Source organism: Ctenopharyngodon idella, chromosome 11 (genome assembly GCF_019924925.1).
Source record: "Ctenopharyngodon idella isolate HZGC_01 chromosome 11, HZGC01, whole genome shotgun sequence".
NCBI lineage: Eukaryota > Metazoa > Chordata > Actinopteri > Cypriniformes > Xenocyprididae > Ctenopharyngodon > Ctenopharyngodon idella.
Genome location: NC_067230.1, coordinates 17,994,757 through 18,013,859, shown reverse-complemented (window position 1 = coordinate 18,013,859; position 19,103 = coordinate 17,994,757). Strand labels below are relative to the sequence as shown.

At 35.2% G+C, this 19,103-nt stretch overlaps 1 protein-coding gene across 1 annotated transcript in view; it reads left to right on the top strand.

Annotated features, from left to right (window-relative positions):
• Positions 1-19,103, top strand: part of gli2b (GLI family zinc finger 2b) — an 85,018-nt gene that overhangs the window by 14,476 nt on the left and 51,439 nt on the right. The window contains exon 2 of the mRNA XM_051913258.1: positions 1,311-1,436. Coding sequence (XP_051769218.1) covers positions 1,322-1,436 — 115 coding nt within the window. The 5' untranslated portion in view covers positions 1,311-1,321. The remainder of the gene's footprint in view (positions 1-1,310; positions 1,437-19,103) is intronic.

Below are 19,103 nucleotides of genomic sequence, written 5' to 3'. Positions count from 1 at the left end.
AACAAATCTGCTTCTGCTCACTCAGGCCATTTCAATAAAGTGCTGTGATGGAGCTCACAGATTCCTGTTTAATAATCAGGCTGTTTCATGAACGTTTGGTCAGTTGGACGCAGATTTATTTATTAGTAGTCAAGCACATCATTTTGACCATATTTAATACTTGTAGCTACCTTGAGTTGACTTTTTTCCCCAGCAGCCCAAGCGTACATACAGGCCTATAGAATGGTGCGTAAAACAAATTCATAAGGAAACAATCTGCAGATAATAAATCAGTTCCATGAGCGGATTCCAAGTGATCAAGGGCTGACGGCGATCCATTTAAACACATCGCAAGGGTTCGGCCAGTAGTGGGCGCTTGTGTAGCGTAAGCAATGACGTACATCCGAGTGAACGAGACGGAGGGAAGTTAGCGAGGGAAGGGCATAAAAATGGGACTTAAACACAACCTCGGCGTCTGCTGTGACTCAATAGTTCAACTGGTTAACCTAAAATATAAGTCAAGAATGTGATTTATTTATTTATTTTATTTTATTTGCATGTGTTATATATATTAATATTACTTTTCATTATTTGATTTTTTTTAAATATTTATTTTGTTTAATTTTTATATATATTTGTTTTTTTTGTTTGTTTTTTTTTTTGGTTTTTTTTAGATTTTAATTTTTTAATATTTTTTTCCATGTTTTATATTTTATTAGATTTTTATAGATTTTTATTAGATTTTTATATTTTATTATTTTGTGTTTTTATAAATATATATTAATATTATTTCTTATTATTTTATTTTTTATTTTTTACATATTGTTAAATGTTTTATTTCATTTTTATTTGTTTAGATGTGTATATTTTATTTCATTTTTAATATTTTTTTTTATTTTACTTTATATTTCATTTTATTTTTAAAATTTTTATATTTTATTTCATTTTTTAGATTCATTTTTATTTTATTTTTCATATTTTATTCCATGTTTTATTTTATTTTGTGTTTTTATAAATATATATTAATATTATTTCTTATTATTTGATATTTTATTTTTTACATATTTTTAAATGTTATTTTATTGTATATATATATATATATATATATGTATATGTATGTTTAGATGTGTATATTTTATTTCATTTTTAGATTCATTTTTATTGTATTTTTTATATTTTGTCATTTATTTAAATTTTTATATTTTATTCTGTTATTTAGATTTTCATATTTTATATATGTTTTATTAGATTTTCACATTTTATTTAGATTTTTGTTCGTTTTCTTTGCCATATTAATACATCTTCATGAATATTTGGTCTGTCTCTCACAGAATTGTTCAGAATGGAGGCCAGTGTGCCCACCGCCGCAGAGAAGAAGGACTGTAAGACGTCCGCTCTGGATGGAAACGGCTTCAGCGAGCTGCCCAAAAAACCTTCCCCATCATCCCTGGCCAGAGGTACGAACCTGTCCGGTCCTTCCCAAAACAACTCGATTTCCTGCTACCTTCCAAGTCATCTGAAGGGGATAGTTGTTAGCTCTCAAATCTCATTCATTACAGTGCTGATGCACATATTCAAATTTTGCTTCTGTATATCACGTGACACAAATGAGATTTAGGAGTTACACATCATTTCTTGCTTTTGCATGAGGTTTAATGCGAGACACATGAAGTTTTGAGTCTTTCTCAGGTTATTTATCACACCAGCCAAGAGCTTAAAGACTCCAGCAGGGCTGAGGAAAAGAATATGCCCATGAAATATACATTTCAAAGATAAAATGTGGCGCTCGCGGTGCCGGTCGTCCCTGATAAGCCGGGCCAAAAGCCCCCCAAGAGTCAAAGGTGAGGCTCCATCAGGCCTGATATGAATCCTAATATCACGTTCCACCAGCAGCCTTCATTAATACCAAGTGACCGGCGCGTACACGCGTCTTACACGCGCAATCAGAAGCGCTGCAGGCGTCATGACACGTACTCACGGCTGATTGGACGAACGGAGCATCTATTCTACAGGGCTTTTTAGCGCTCTGTTTGCTCTGAGATTAATCAAAAGTTACACACACACACACACACACACACACACGGATGGACAGATAGAAAGAGAGCGAGCATGTTTAAAACATGTCTTTAGGAGACCGATAAAAGCGGTGAATAATGAGGCTGAAAGACCTTGTTCTTACCTCCAGAGTATAAGTGTTATGAATTAGTTAAAATGGCAGCCGCGGACGACACGCTCCTTCAGAGAGCGGCAAAGCTGCCACCTTTGAAATGGAAATACCTCTTGTGATTTTGTGTGGGTTTTTTCACAGACTGATGAAGGAATTTGGTGGCCTGCCATTGTAAAGAAAAGAAAATCCATGATTTGTTGAAGAAAGGAAGGGAAAAATAGGCCACACAGTGGCAACAAGACAGTTGAATGGCATAATTTATAGAGTGTGATTTTCACTGGTACATGATTAATATGATTCATTTTTAACTTTAATGGCGGAGATTGAAGTGAAAGTAGAATTTGAGATCATCCCTCGATGTGAAGCTCCAACTTTGTTTGATTGAAGTTTCATTGATGGAGTCAGATGGGAATTTTATTGCTCTTTGTCTTGATGCCTAATTCCAATTTGTTGACTATATCCGATTTTTTTTGACGACCAGCTTACATCTTCTTTTAAAAAAAAGTGACCCATATCCGATACTATAATGATATTAATATCATTTCTTATTATTTGATAACCTGGTTAACTTAAAATATAAATCAAAAATGTGATTTTTATTTTAATTCATTCATGTGGTAAAGTTTATTTTATGTGCATGTGTTTTTAGTATATATATTAATATTATTATTTGATATTTTATTATATATATATTTTTAAATGTATGTTTTTTTATTTTTATATATATTTGTTTTTTTTGTTTTTTTTTATAGATTTTCATTTTATTTTATTTTTGATATTTTATTTTATTTTATTTTTTTAGATTTTCATATTTTATTCAATTTTTTAGATTTTCATATTTATTCAATTTTTTATATTTTCATTTTTTTTTTCACTTTTTACATTTTCATATTTTATTCCATTTTTTATATTTTCATATTTTATTTATTTTTTTAGATTTTCATTTTTTATTTTATTTCTTACATTTTATTTCACTTTTTACATTTTCATATTTTATTAGATTTTCATATTTTATTATTTTGTATGTGTTTTTATATATACAGTATTAATATTATTTCTTATTATTTGATAACTTAGGTCAAAAATTTGATTTTTATTTTAGTTTATTTATTTTATTTGCATGTGTTTTTAATATATATATATATATATATATATATGATAGATAGATAGATAGATAGATAGATATTTTATTTTTTATATATTTTTTAAATGTTATTTTATTTCATTTTTATATATTGTTTTATTTTAGATTTTTAGATTTTATTTCATTTTTATAGATTTTCATATTTTAATTTTTTTTAGATTTTCATTTTTTATTTTATTTTTTATATTTTATTTCACTTTTTACATTTTCATATTTTATTATTTTGTATGTGTTTTTATATATATTAATATTATTTCTTATTCTTTGATAACCTGGTTAACCTAAAATATGTCAAAAATTTGATTTTTATTTTAGTCTCAAGCACATATTGAGACTTTTGTGAACTTAATTCAGAATTTAGTTAATTCAGAATATTAATGAATACTATAATACTAAAAATAACACTGGCCCGACTTTTTCTTTACTGTCAAGACATGTCATGGGTCTTTAAATACTTTTTAAGTCAATTTAATCTCATCGCTGTTTTACGAGAACCAACTCTCTTTTCTACTTTGATTATATACCATGGTACTGAAAGATGGTATTATTCTCAGATCTGTTCTGGACGTTACCTCTCTCAAACTTTCACAAGCTCAGTATCTGCTCTGGGGTCGACAAAGTCTGTCCAGAGAGGAAAGAGCGCAATAGTAGAAGAGAGCGAGTGTGTTTAAAACAGTGATAAAAGTTGTCTGTAATGAGGCCGAAAGAGCTTGTTCTTACCTCCAGAGTATAAGTGTTATGAATTAGTTAAAGGATGGACGGCGACGCTAAGATGTTGGTCGAGCGCCACCTTTGAAATGGTGATTTTAGTTGCTGATTAATGAAAGACTTTGGTGGCCTGCCATTATTTAAAGTGGTCATTAATTGTGAATCAAAGAATGGCATGAAATTGGGACATCAATAAATATTGAGCACGGCTAACAGGTAGTTTTGATTTGAGCTTAAAACTTAATTTTTTTTAGCAGACAACCACTGCAAACAACAATGTCTGAGGACTTCAAAACCACATTTAAAGGGCCAGTAATGACTTCCTCAACCAGATTCACCAGAAAGACCAGAAATCAAAGTGTTTTGATTGGTAGATCTGGACCAAACCACCATAAACCAGCAGGTTTGCATGTGTAGACTGGTCTTTATTTACAGCAAGGCTGGTTTAGAATTACTCTCCGAACTTTAAATAAACACACACCAGTTTAATGGCCGTACAGTCGCTTGTGTTCAGGAAAGAGCCTCAGCTGTTTGCTAGCGCTCCGCGACAGAGCAATTACTTATCGCTTTAATCCGGTTTATTATCCCGGCCCGCAGACTCTGATAAGTGAATATGCAGCGCGAGACGAGGTCCTTGAACCCGGGATCACATTCCCTCGAGCCCGGTGTCGGCCGCTTTTAATATACGGGCCCGTTTGGCGGCTTTACGGTCAATGTGGAGTTTACAACGGCTGCGGTGCTGTTGTCACCTAAGTCATGCCCACCGCGAAGACGCCGCTATTAAACCCCTCTCTGTTTTATACCCCTGTCCGCTGTTATTTATCCCCAACAGTTTCCTCTCTATCAGAGAACATGGCTAATGCAGACTTTTAATATGTTATTTACACATAAAAAAAACAAGCTATTTGTGTGAGGAGGGGAAAATAAATGGGCCGCCGCTCCCCTCGGCTCTGTTATATCTGAGTTTAACAATCTGGATTGCTAATAGAACCATTTATCACGAGCGCCGGTCATTTGTTTTATGTTAGGGGCCTGGGGCCCGCTCTCACAGACCTCTATGGAAATGTGACCGCATATTATGAACCCGAGCGCGAGTCACCTGATTTAAAAGGGAAAACAATGCATGTATTCAATTAAAATGCGACCAGGTGTCCTCGCACCTCTGCGCTGCGTTTTATTGGACGGTTGTTGTGTGGGAGTTACAAATACAGTCAGGATTTGAGGGAAAGCTTTACAATAAGGTCTCATTAGTTAATGCATTTGTTAACATGAACTAACAATAAGCAATGTTTTTTTTTTTTTATAGCAATGTATGCATTGCTAGGGTTTGTGCACAGTGCATTAACTAATGTTAACAGATGCATTGAAATATGTATATGTAAATGTATGTATGTGTGTGTATATAGGGCCATTCTACAGAACTGGTGCAAACTGCTGTCCCACAGCCAGAAAACACATTTAAAAAGCATTTAAGCATTCAAATTTTAGATGTTTACTAAGATCCTTCTATTATCTATTGAATCCTGTTGAGCTATGCTCAAAAGTATCTAAAATTGTCACTACCGAAACGGTCACGACCGAAACATGTGGTGAAGTTTCGGTTGTGACATCGTTTTTTTGAGTGTTATTCCATAAAATTGAGTTTTTATGTGTGTACAACTGTTCAGAACTGTGCTAGCTAACCATGTGCTGATTAGCATCTTTGAGCTAACCCTAACCGAAACAGTCACAACCAAAACGTGGTGAAGTTTTGGTAGTGACATCATGGTTTTTTGAGTGTTATTCAATAAAATGTAGTTTTTATGTGTGTACAACTGTTCAGAACTCTGTTAGCTAACTATGCACTGATTAGCATCTTTGAGCTAGGCTCAGAAGTAACTAGAATTGTCACTACCGAAACAGTAACGACTGAAACGTGGTGAAGTTTCGGTTGTGACATCATTGTTTAAGTATTATTCGATAAAATTTAGTTTTTTTCTGTGTACAACTGTTCAGGACTGTGCTAGCTAACCATGTACTGATTAGCACCTTTGAGCTAGGCTTAGAATTATCTAAAATTGTCACTACCGAAACAGTTACGACCGAAACATGAAGTTTTGGTAGTGACATCATGGTTTTTTGAGTGTTATTCGATAAAATTTAGTTTTTTTCTGTGTACAACTGTTCAGGACTGTGCTAGCTAACCATGTGCTGATTAGCATCTTTGAGCTAGACTCAAAAGTATCTAAAATTGTCACTACCAAAACAGTTACAACCAAAACGTGGTGAAGTTTTGGTAGTGACATCATGGTTTTTAGAGTGTTATTCGATAAAATGTAGTTTTTATGTGTGTACAACTGTTCAGAACTCTGTTAGCTAACTATGCACTGATTAGCATCTTTGAGCTAGGCTCAGAAGTAACTAAAATTGTCACTACCGAAACAGTCACAACCAAAACATGGTGAAGTTTTGGTTGTGACATCGTTTTTTGAGTGTTATTCAATAAATTTTTTTTTTTTTCTGTGTACAACTTTTCAGAACTGTGCTAGCTAACCATGTGTGAGTAGCATCTTTGAGCTAGACTCAAAAGTATCTAAAATTGTCACTGCCGAAACAGTCACGACCGAAACATGTCATCATTGTTTTGGTAGTGACAAAAGGGAACACGTAATCATTTATTTTGGGGAAAAAAACAAAATTTTAGTACAGTTATGCAAATCATTTATATTTTAATATGTTTTAGTATGTGAGTTAAAATCCTGTCATGTGATGTGGTCACTACCAACACATTACTGTCACTACCGAAACTGTGCAGTCACGACCGAAACATGGGATGTTTTGTCAAAACATACAGTATATTGAATGATCAACTAAGATGTTATTATAGTGTTTGGTTCAGTGTATATTCAAACTAATGAATCCTTCACTTTGAAATCAAAGTAAACTGTAATTTTACAAATAAAGATTGGATTCAAAATACAAATCTCATAAATTACACTTGAAATATTGTTAAAATTGTAATTGTTATTGATTTACCTGTGAAAACTTTAAAATATATATATTTACAAGGTAGATGTAAACAAAATGTTAACAGGTCAACCCTCCTTATTAAATTATATATTATTGTATTTCGGTAGTGACAAATTTGGGGAGAGGAAAAATATTCCAAAACGTTCTGAAAATACAATATGAGAATTAACTGCACAATTACTAGAAATGTGTACCTTGGATATTATACAATTTGCATACATACAAAATTTGTGGAAAAAACATTTTTTTAACCAATTCTGTAATTATATAATTATATATATATATACATCTTATTTTTATAAGTGTTACGGCATTAAAACACGTGCATGGCGACCTTGGCAAACGTTGGAGTCCGAATGCGGTTTGCATACCGCAGCATGTTGCCTTTTGTTAATGCATTCAAATGAAGTATGCATGCATGCATCTTGAAAAATGGCAATAAGGAGCAGCTTTTCTAGTGTTTTGTATTCATCTGAATTGCAGATTTCTCAGTGGCATTATTCATTTATTTAATAGTGCAATTATTCTTTTTGCAAACATGAGATTGCAAAGTTTGGTGCAAAATATTATGCTATATATAGAAGAAAAAAATCAATGTGTTTCTACGTAGAGCTCTGGTTGTAGAGCGGAGCAGCTGAGGTTGGCTCAGAGGCCTGTGGGTAATGACTTGATTAACTGGAATCGGTGACTCACGACATACATCATGGTGAAAGTGAGTTTGTCGTGTTGCGATGTGATTGATGGTCACGCTAAGCGCCGCTGCCGTGTTTTCTGCTGAGTCGGGTCAGTCCTGAGGGAACCGGCAGGCAGAATGGTTAACATCTTTACAGCCGCGCCACACACACGCGCACACAAACAATACGGGGTCAAACGCAAATACAGTAAGCTTAAACACATATTTTTGTGCATGCAAACATCACTCGATTGATTTATGGCGACTTGAGCGTGTGATTGAGATATGATCGCAGAAGGAAGCGGTTTTGTATACACTGTAAATAAATTGTAAATAAAACAAAGATTCAGTTTTTTCTACTTCAAAATTTCATGTTTAATTCAATGTGCAGCTCTTTGTAATCCAGTGAAAATGGTTTCTACACCAGTTTTTTATTTCAGTGTAGTTCATCTTCTTAAAATGACATCTTTTTGATTAATATAACCATTTAAAAACACGCCTTATCTGAAATCACGCTCTTCACGCATCCCACATCGCGTTTTATGTTGAGGAGCAGCTGCGTTATTCAAAACCATAAGAGAACGAGGGGCTGGATGGATGGTTGCGGGCCGAGTCGTGTAAATAGTTTTTTAAGAGAGGCCGGTTACCGATAAGGACAGTTTCCTTTATCAACTGGATGAAGTGGCTGCGGCGACAGTGAATAATTGACGACGGCGGGCGGCGGGCCTCACGGTAACTCCTCGCGGCTCGCAGGAGACCCCAGGGGTCAGTGCGCTGGCAGAGAAAAATGTGTCCGAAACGGCTCTGCGTCCACCTCCGACTGCAAAAGAACGTCCACTAATCTTCCTGAGAAGGGAATTTTCTTTCTTTCTTTTCCTTTCTTCTCTCGTTCATTCTAAATGAGTCTCTCACAGGACGGCTTTACAGGCCTACAGAGGCTCTCTCTCTCTCTCTCTCTCTCTCTCTCTCTCTCTCTCTCTCTCTCTCCCTCCTTTTCTTTTTCTCTCTCTCTCTTCCAGACTGTGTAGATTTACTGTGTTTATATGCAGAACTGAACAGCAGAAACCCAGAGCAGCTTTTAAAGCAGGTTTAATTCTGTTTTCTGCTGAAGTGTGAAGTGAAGAGTCATGTGTTCACACCAGCTGTGGTGAGCGAGTCTGAACTGACTCACAGGAAGTTGAATTGGAGTATTAATTGACAGGAAAGATTTTTTTAGAATTACATGAATAGATAGATGGATAGATAGATATTTTTTACATTTATTTGTGGCGGTCCAGCTCCAGACGTCCGTTGGCCCATTCAGGCTTTCTCAAGACAACATCAAAGTTTGTTTATGAACTTTAACTTCTAGTTTCAAATTACAATTCAAAGAAATGTTACTCAGCCAGTGCATTCTGGGAAATTAAGTGTATTTCCAACATTGGTAAAACATCCATCCATCCATCTTCATCCACATTATGTCGTTCTATCTATCTATCGTTCTATCATTCTATCGTTCTATCGCTCTATCTATTGTTCTGTCGTTCTATCCTATCACTCCATCTATCATTCTGTCTATCGTTCTGTTGTTCTTTCTATCATTCTATCCATCTATCATTCTATCTATCTGTTGTTCTATCTATCGCTCTATCTATCAATCTGTCATTCTATCTATCATTCCATCTATCGTTCTATCTATTGCTCTGTCATTCTATCTATCTATCTATCTATCTATCTATCTATCTATCTGTCGTTCTATCTATCTATCTATCTGTCTATCTGTCTATCTATCTATCTATCTATCTATCTATCTATCTATCGTTCCATCCATTGCTCCATCTATCGTTCTGTCCATCCATCCATCCATCCATCCATCTATCGTTCCATATACCGTTCCATCTATCTATCTATCTATCTATCTATCGTTCTATCGTTCTATCGTTCTGTCATGCTATCTATCGTTCCGTCTATCACTCCATCAGGTTCTATGTATCGCTCCATCTGGCGTTCTGTCATTCTATCTATCTATCTGTCGTTCTATCTGTCTGTCATTCTATCTATCATTCTGTTATTCTATCTCTATCGTTCCATCTATCGCTCCATCTATCGCTCCATCTATCGTTCTATCTATCGCTCCTTCTATCGTTCTATCTATTATTGTTTTGTCGTTCTATCCTATCGCTCCATCTGTCGTTCTATCTATTTATCGTTCTATCATTCTATCGTTCTATCTATTGTTGTGTCATTCTATCCTATCACTCCATCTATCATTCTATCTATCGTTCTGTTGTTCTTTCTATCATTCTATCTATCTGTCGTTCTATCTACCTATCGCTCTATCGTTCTGTCATTCTATCTATCGCTCTGTCATTCTATCTATCTATCTATTGTTTTATCGTTCTATGCATCGCTCCATCTATCGTTCTATGCATCGCTCCATCTATCGTTCTATGTATCGCTCCATCTATTGTTCTATCTATCGTTCTGTCATGCTATTGTTCCATCGTTCCATCTATCGCTCCATCTATCGTTCTATGTATCGCTCCATCTATCGTTCTATCTATCTATCGTTCTGTCATTCTATCTATCTGTCGTTCTATCTATCATTCTGTCATTCTATCTATCTACCGTTCCATCTATCGCTCCATCTATCGTTCTGTCATTCTATCTATCTATCTATCTATCTATCTATTGTTTTATCGTTCTATGCATCGCTCCATCTATCGTTCTATGTATCGCTCCATCTATCGTTCTATCTATCGTTCTGTCATGCTATTGTTCCATCGTTCCATATATCGCTCCATCTATCGTTCTATGTATCGCTCCATCTATCGTTCTATCTATCTGTCATTCTATCTATCATTCTGTCATTCTATCTATCTACCGTTCCATCTACCGTTCCATCTATCGCTCCATCTATTGTTCTGTCGTTCTATCCTATCGCTCCATCTGTCATTCTATCTATCGTATCTATCCATCTATCATTCTATCGTTCTAAAGATTGTGTTGACAAACTTTTCTTTTCTACTTAAACATAGTTTTCTAATTAATTACAGCGGATTAATTGTAATTAATTGCACAGATCATTGTCACTCATGCGATGATTCAAGTTTTTGTTTGTTTCATTGTGTCCTGCACTTGTCCCCAACTTGGATTTGCTGTGCACATTTTCCCTACAAAAAGTACCATGGAAATACCACAGTATTACCATATTTTTTGGAAGTGTACATTAGTGTCCATTAGAGATAATCTAGAATAAAGCGCTGTTTTTCCTCGACTCATGAACAGCACCATATGCACGTAATGAGAGCGCCGCCGCTGTAACAAAGATGCCAATTATTTCCATTTTTTGCCCACATGGAAGCAGTTTTGTTCACGGCAGTAATGGCTCTGCAGGTTACATACATTTTGTAAACATTTAGCTTGATGGCTTTGTGCGATTCGCGTCTCTTTAATCTAAGATTTCATTTGGGGCCCAGAAAGAGAGAAAGATTAGATATACTCACTCCAAGCCGCTCGCCCGCACATTTCTGGGTCTATTTATAGAGGGCCGTGCTGATTGCCGGATAAAAATCAACTTCAGATACACAAGGGCTTCTCTTTTTTCCCGTCTTTTTCTTTAGCGAGAAAGAAAGAGGTTGTTTCAGTCATTAAAAGAGACTCGGTCGAGCCCAGAAATCACAAGAAAGAAAAAGAGGAAAAAGTCAAGCCTTATATCAAACACTGCACTTAAACCACGAGGGTTTTATACATTATATATCAGGCGTTTCTGAAGAGAGAGCGTGCCACATTTTTATACACTGAAATAATTAAAACGCCAGAGAGATTGAAGAGTTTTCACACACTTTCCGTCTAACACACTAACACATGTTGTTTAGGCATGGCGTGATGTTATTATGACCTCACAGGGTTTGGCTGCATTATAATAATGCGATACAGCCAAGAATAAAGAAAGATGCGAGCGAAAACCAGCTGTGCTCAATGAAACACTGCAATTAAGTGTATCTGATATTATTTGTTGCGTTGGAACGGTTGGTTCAAGCATCAAAGGCTTCGGTCGGAGTGATTGTGAGCTTTTGGGAGACGTCTGGAGTCTCACCCAGACAAGAGTTGCCCAAAAACAACACGCCCCATTCCTGCCCATTTACAAGTGTTGGAGAGATATATGAACGCTTGAGGGGATTTCAACTCCTCCAACAGCGTGTTCGCAGCATGGATCTGTTTATCCCTTGTTTTCCCAACTGTAAATGCGCTGCTCTCCTCAGAGACGCCTCGACCTCTGGGATTTGACGGGGTTTACGGAGCACAGACTTCCATCCCTAAAGGCACAAGCCTGTAGCAGATCTCCAATCCTTCATCCTCCTGTATTCCCAACAGAAGCTGCTCTGTGGGAATTTGGCCATGACATTGTTTACAGGCGAAATATTGCAACTTCTAACCCAAACGCCTGTTTTTGTCTTTCTAAAGAACAGCATCCAGCTGATTTTCTTGTTTTAGATATTGAAATATTTTGCACTCGACTCCCATTTACTCTAGTGTTCAAAAGTTTAGGTTCGGTAAGAAGAAGATAAAAGTCTCTTCTGCTCTCCAAGACTGCATTTATTTGATCAAAAATGCAGTAAAAATAGTGAAATATTTTTACAATTTTAAATAGCTGTTTTCTATGTGAATATATAGTAAAGTGTAATTTATTCCTGTGATCAAAGCTGAATTTTCAGCAGTCTTCAGTGTCACATGACTTAACTTGGCTTAACATGGTAAAAAATGTGTTGATTAGACCATATAGAGGACCTTCAGAAATTATAACTAAATAAATAAATGAATGTAATTATAGGAAAAATAAAGAAATAAATGACTTGATAAAAAATACAATTTAATCCTGAATTTTATTTATTTAATGTATTACATTTTTCCTTCATTTATTATTTTCTGTATTTATTTTTATATTTATTTTTATTATTTTAACTTTTATTTATTCTCTTATTTTTTAATTTATTTTTATTTATTTATGCATGTATTTATGTTTATTTTCCAATGTGCATTATGTAAATGAGTGAGGCGGTCCTTGCGTTAACTAAAACTAAAACCATTTTAAAAAATTGTAATTTGAAATATAATAAACATTAACTAAAATACAATATAAAACCTTTTTTCTTTCAGCTAGTTGCTAAAGCAACATTTCTCATTTTCATTCAGTTCAACTTGATTTACTAAAACAACAAATATTAAAACTATATAGACATGTTTTTAAAAAAATAATCACTAATAAAAGTGAAAAATTACTAAAACTTTACAATTAAAATAAAAAAACAAATATTCAAAAATAAAAACTAATGTACAAAAATCTACAAAAAATTATACTAGTATCTCAGTGATGCTAAAATAACACTGGAATAGACTTTCATTTTCATTTGCTTTGACATTTCTATTGTAAATATGGTGGAAACTATTGGTTATCATGGTACATTTTTGCAAGGACTCCTGTGAGGAAAGGAAAGAGCCTTTAACATGCACCAGATTTGTTGGATTTCTTGCATTTCTTGTGTTTCATGACTGCTGAAGTGAGTCATGTACTTCCTGTAGGAGAGTTTGTTCTCCGCCAAACTTCTGTCCGGCACCAGAGCCAGAGATCCATAATAAACATCTGTGGAGGAGCAGCGTGTGTGTGTGTGTGTGTGTGTGTGTGTGTGTGTGAGTGCGTGCACGTGCGTGCGTGCATGTGCGCGTGGGCGTGTGTGAGTGCGTGCGTGCGTGTGTGTGTGTGGGTGTGTGTGCGTGCATGCGTGCGTGTGTTAGATAAAGTTTTACATTATAAATTAGATATTCACAGATAATTTTTTATAATTTAGAACGCTTTGATATATTTTTATTATTATATTATAGTTTGTTTATAAATGACAGAAACATTTACATACATTTTTTAAATGTTTTATAAAGTTTTAAATTTGATAATTTAATATATATAAATTTAAAATGATCAATTTTTATATGTTTTTATAAAATTTTAAGTATTACAATTTAATGAAAAAATGTTTTATCATTTTAAATATTATATTATATATATTTTCTCTCTCTCTCTCTCTCTCTATATATATATATATATAATTAAAATGATTTACATTTTTACATTAAATTGTAATAATATGTATTTTATTTCTTATATTATTTATTTATTATATTATATAATTTGTTTATTATGACAGAAACATTTACATATATTTTACATGTTTTATAAAGTTTTAAATATAAATTTATGTAAAGTTTAGTGAATTTTTTATATATTATATTATATTATATTTTTATTTTATATTATAATTTTTTATATATGATAGAAACATTTAAATATATTTTAAATGTTTTATAAAGTTTTACATTTTATAATTTACTGTTTTAATATATATTTATTATATTTTGTATATATCTATATCTATCTATCTATCTATATATCTATATATATATATATATATATATATATATATATCAAACAATGCTCAGATTTGCCAAAATCCAGAGTCTGCAATCAAAAGTCTCAATATGATCTCAAACATTTCTCACCAAATGATCTGAACTGCTCTCCACATTCATTTTATCCCTCTATATCTTTATTGAATGAAGACGATTGACTCGTTTGTGTCTTATTTCTCCTCGGGGGTTTTAGGAGAAACATCTGAGAAAGGTCTGGTGCTTCAGTAAGATCTTTAAATCTCGTGAGCGTCGTCTGAGCTCTGCTCGCGGCTCTATCATATCTGTTATGTCTCCATAAACCCCCTGCAGTTTTTTGGCGTGTTGCTCTGATTTACCTGCCCGCTGCAGTCGGGTTATTAGCCTGTCATCTTCGGCTCGGTCGCGTCTGATTGATGTCTCACGTCTCGCTCGCCTGGTGTTAGTTCGGGTTAACGTTCCCGCCCGCGGCCCCGTGCGAACGCTCTTCTGTGTGGCCTCGGGTGGCTTTAGAAGCGCTGCCAGGATTCAACACTATATAATCTGTCCTTAAGGAAACGCGAACGGAGCTGAGCAATCCAAGATGAGCATTCCTCCTGCGTGACGTGGGGTGGGTGGATGGGTTTTGCGGTTGCTGCATGTCGGGACGGTGTCTTTCTGAGAGTTAATGAGTGAAGATAATTAACAAAATGACATCTTCAGATATTACATAAAGAAACAAACGTCTGCTGAACGTGGCTCTACAAGCAGCAGACACGAGTGGATCGTACACTATGTTTTCATGCTAGTTTGTTCATGTGTTTAGAGTAAGTAGCATAAATCGAAGGTGAATAAAATAATTATGAATCAGAAATGGTGCATTCAAATCAGGATTGCATGAAAAAGATTTGACGTGCACAGATGAATCATGCTGATGAATATTTTTTAAAATGTTTTTGTGTAAAGTTAAAGATTATATATTACACTCTAAAAAAACGCTGGGTTAAAAACAACCCAAGTTGGGTTGAAAATGGACAAACCCAGCAAATGGGTTGTTTGGGTTGTTTTAACCCAGCGATCGGGTCGTTTTAACCCAGTGAATGGGTCGTTTTAACCCAGCGATTGGGTTGTTTTAACCCAGCGATTGGGTTGTTTGGGTTGTTTTAACCCAGCGATTGGGTTGTTTGGGTTGTTTTAACCCAGCGATTGGGTTGTTTTAAACCAGCGATCGGGTCAGTTTAACCCAGCGATCGGGTCGTTTTAACCCAGCGATTGGGTCGTTTTAACCCAGCGATTGGGTTGTTTTAACCCAGCGATTGGGTTGTTTGGGTTGTTTTAACCCAGCGATTGGGTTGTTTTAAACCAGCGATCGGGTCAGTTTAACCCAGCGATCGGGTCAGTTTAACCCAGCGATCGGGTCGTTTTAACCCAGTAAATGGGTCGTTTTAACCAAGTAAATGGGTCGTTTTAACCCAGCAATTGGGTTGTTTGGGTTGTTTTAACCCAGCGATTGGGTCGTTTTAACCCAGTGAATGGGTCGTTTTAACCCAGCGATCGGGTCGTTTTAACCCAGCGATTGGGTCGTTTTAACCCAGCGATCGGGTCGTTTTAACCCAGCGATCGGGTCGTTTTAACCCAGCGATCGGGTCGTTTTAACCCAGCGATTGGGTCGTTTTAACCCAGCGATTGGGTAGTTTTAACCCAGCGATTGGGTTGTTTGGGTCGTTTTAACCCAGCGAATGGGTCGTTTTAACTCAGCGATTGGTTTGTTTTAAACCAGCGGTTGGGTTAAATGTTTGCCTAACTTGCTGTGCAGTTTTAAGTTTTTACGTTATATTCTTAAGAGCTATATTTTAGAAGAGTTTTGCAAAAAGTTTTCACAATAAAAATTTTGACTTTTTTTTATCTGTGGAACACAAAAGATAATATTTTTTTTGGGGGGGGGGGGGGGGGGGGGTTTTGGTCCATACAATGAAAGTCAATGGGGTCCAAATTAGTTTGAACTCTTGAAAATATCTTCTCAGGAGAAAGAAAGCCATACATGTTTGGAACATGAACTGTCCCTTTAAGACAGCAAAATCCATTTTGATTTCATGTTTACTCTAGTTTCAACTTTAGTTGCTCAATTTGCAAAATGAAGAACTTGAGCTCAGAAACTAGATGTTAAAGTGGATTTAGGTATAGCCTGTGAAATACTGCGACATTAAGGGTGGCATGAGCGCCGCATCGACCGCACATTACCCACAAGTCAGCCAGATGTGGAGGAAAAATAAACCAGACGCTCTGGGTAAACCGACAAAGTACTCGTTATTTGTTTTGAACGTTCCAATTAGCCTGGTTACGCTGACGACTCTGACAGACCCGTTTAATTTCTGTCCTACTGGATTAGATTTGTGTATAGCTGTAGTTTTAGTGTTGAAACTGTGCCTGTGAAATCTTTACTTCTTGATCCTTGTTTTTATGCTCAGAAATGAAGCTGAACGAGTCTGTGCTGGGAAAATGAAGTGATATTCAAAAGACCAGTGCAGGAAAAGTTTTAGTCAAAAGGACCCATTATGCGTCTCGAATGCAAGTCTCTGGGATTTTATCATTCCTCTGATTTTGTAGACCAACTCGATGCCCTTCACGTTCCTCTCTGTGAGCGCAAGGCTGTAATTTATCTCCATACGTTCACGCAGAAGTGGGTAAAATGGGTTATTATGTGGATATTTGATATTTTGTTAAATTAGGTCCCACCTTCGGCCCGAACAGCAAGGACGTTCTGTATTTCCAAGACCAGATGAATCCATAGGACTTTTCCTAATCCTGTGATGAAATGATATTACTAACAAATATCTAAACATTCTTAAATCAAGATACATTTACTGGAGAACCAAAATGAGTTTAGATTTTAAGTCTTGTTTACTGAAAAATCTACCAAAATTAAGTGTTTTTGTTTAGAAGAAGAGAAATATCTTCCAGTGGGGTCAGAAAAACGAACTTGTTTTCCCTTTTTGTCATTTTGCATGTCAAGTAAATGTATCTTGATTTAAGAATGTAGATATTTGTGCTGGAAAAGGATGAAAAATGAGTAAGAAAATCATTTTGTGCGTCTGACATGCACCAATATAATGTTCAGAAAACATAAAAATCTGTTTTGTATCATTTTTAAAACTGTTCCTATGAGGTTCATTATCTTTAATCAAACTTTTGCTTCTTAATATCGTAAAGTTTGTCATGTGATCTCTGACTAACGCCTAACCCATTAATGAGAGATTTGAGATGCTGTGGTAAATTACGAGCTCTTTTAATACAGCGACCCGCGCACTCATCTTTACTGACCCGAACCAGCCGTACAGAAACTGTTAAACAGAGGCAGCTGCTGCTTTAGAGTTTTTGATTCAACATGAAACTTATTGTGGCTTTTTTCCCCTTGTAAACACTGAAACACCAACCAAAGTGTTGGGTTAACTAATAGGCACTCATTAGTGTTAACTTGGAGTTCAGAGAACTCAGTGTGAAAGAAACTTTGTGAGGGTTTGTGGACCAGGGGCTGAACAACTTCTTATTTTCTAACTTAAGAATACTTTGTATTCCCAGAAACATCCTAAGAATGTTATTATATTTATTTCTTAATATTGTTCTAAAGACAAAACTTAAAGAATTAGATTTCCTAAAGAGAACGTTTAGGATTATTATTCAAAAAGGTTAAATGGTCCTGAAAAAGTAGTCACACTTGTACTTTATGAAACGAATGGGAAGCGAATTTCATCTAGTGGAAACGTTTGGTACTGCGCCCAAACAAAATCTGACTGAAAGCTCATTTATTGAGATATCAACCTCAAATTTGGAACACAACTTGTTTAGATTTATGGCTTTGATTTTCTCACAGAAAACATGTTTTGGAAAATATTTATTTCATTTAAAATTTAAAAAGTAGCATTTTTCATAATAATAAACTTTAACTTGTACAACTTTTTTTTTTAGTTTCACTTTTTTCACTTTAGCAATAATCTGACAGTCTATGCTCAAAAAGTAATAAATGGATCATAACTATTCCATAAATATAATTTAGTACCATAAAATTCCCTAAAAATTAATTTCATTGAAAAAAATTTGGTAATTTTTGACTGCCACGCGAGCAGCACCAGAGGGTTCAAATACACTCTAAAAAGTGCTGGGTTACGAACAACCCAAGTTGGGTTGAAAATAGACAAACACAGCAATTAGGTTAAGTGTATGGGTTGGGTTGTTTAAAATGACTGTATGTCTGGCTTAAAATGAACCCAAAATATGTTGGAAATTAAAAATCAGACACATAATTACTAGAGGCAACAATAATAATCAAAAGGTGAACATTTATTAACAAGCAATTTAATAAATGTTCATTAATAAATGTGAATTTCCAACATATTTTAGGTTCATTTTAAGCAAGAAATACAGTAATTTTTAAACAATATTTGAGTTAAATAAAACTACCCAGCAGGTTGGGCAAACATTTAACCCAATCGCTGGGTTGAAACGACCAATTCGCTGGGTTAAAATATCCCAGACGCTAAATTTAAACAACCCAATCGCTGGGTTAAAACAACCCAATCGCTGGGTTAAAATATCCCAGACGCTAAGTTTAAACAACCCAATCGCTGGGTTAAAACAACCCAATTGCTGCATTAAAACAATCCAACCGCTGGGTTAAAACGACCAGTTTGCTGGGTTAAAACAACCCAATCGCTGGGTTAAAACATCCCAGACGCTAAGTTTAAACAACCCAATCGCTGGGTTAAAACAACCCAATCGCTGGGTTAAAATATCCCAGACGCTAAGTTTAAACAACCCAATCGCTGGGTTAAAACAACCCAATTGCTGGGTTAAAACAACCCAACTGCTGGGTTAAAACAACCCAATTGCTGGACTAAAACGACCCATTCGCTGGGTTAAAACAACCCAATCGCTGGGTTAAAACAACCCAACTGCTGGGTTAAAACATCCCATTCTCTGGATTAAAACAACCCAATCGCTGCGTTAAAACAATCCAACCGCTGGGT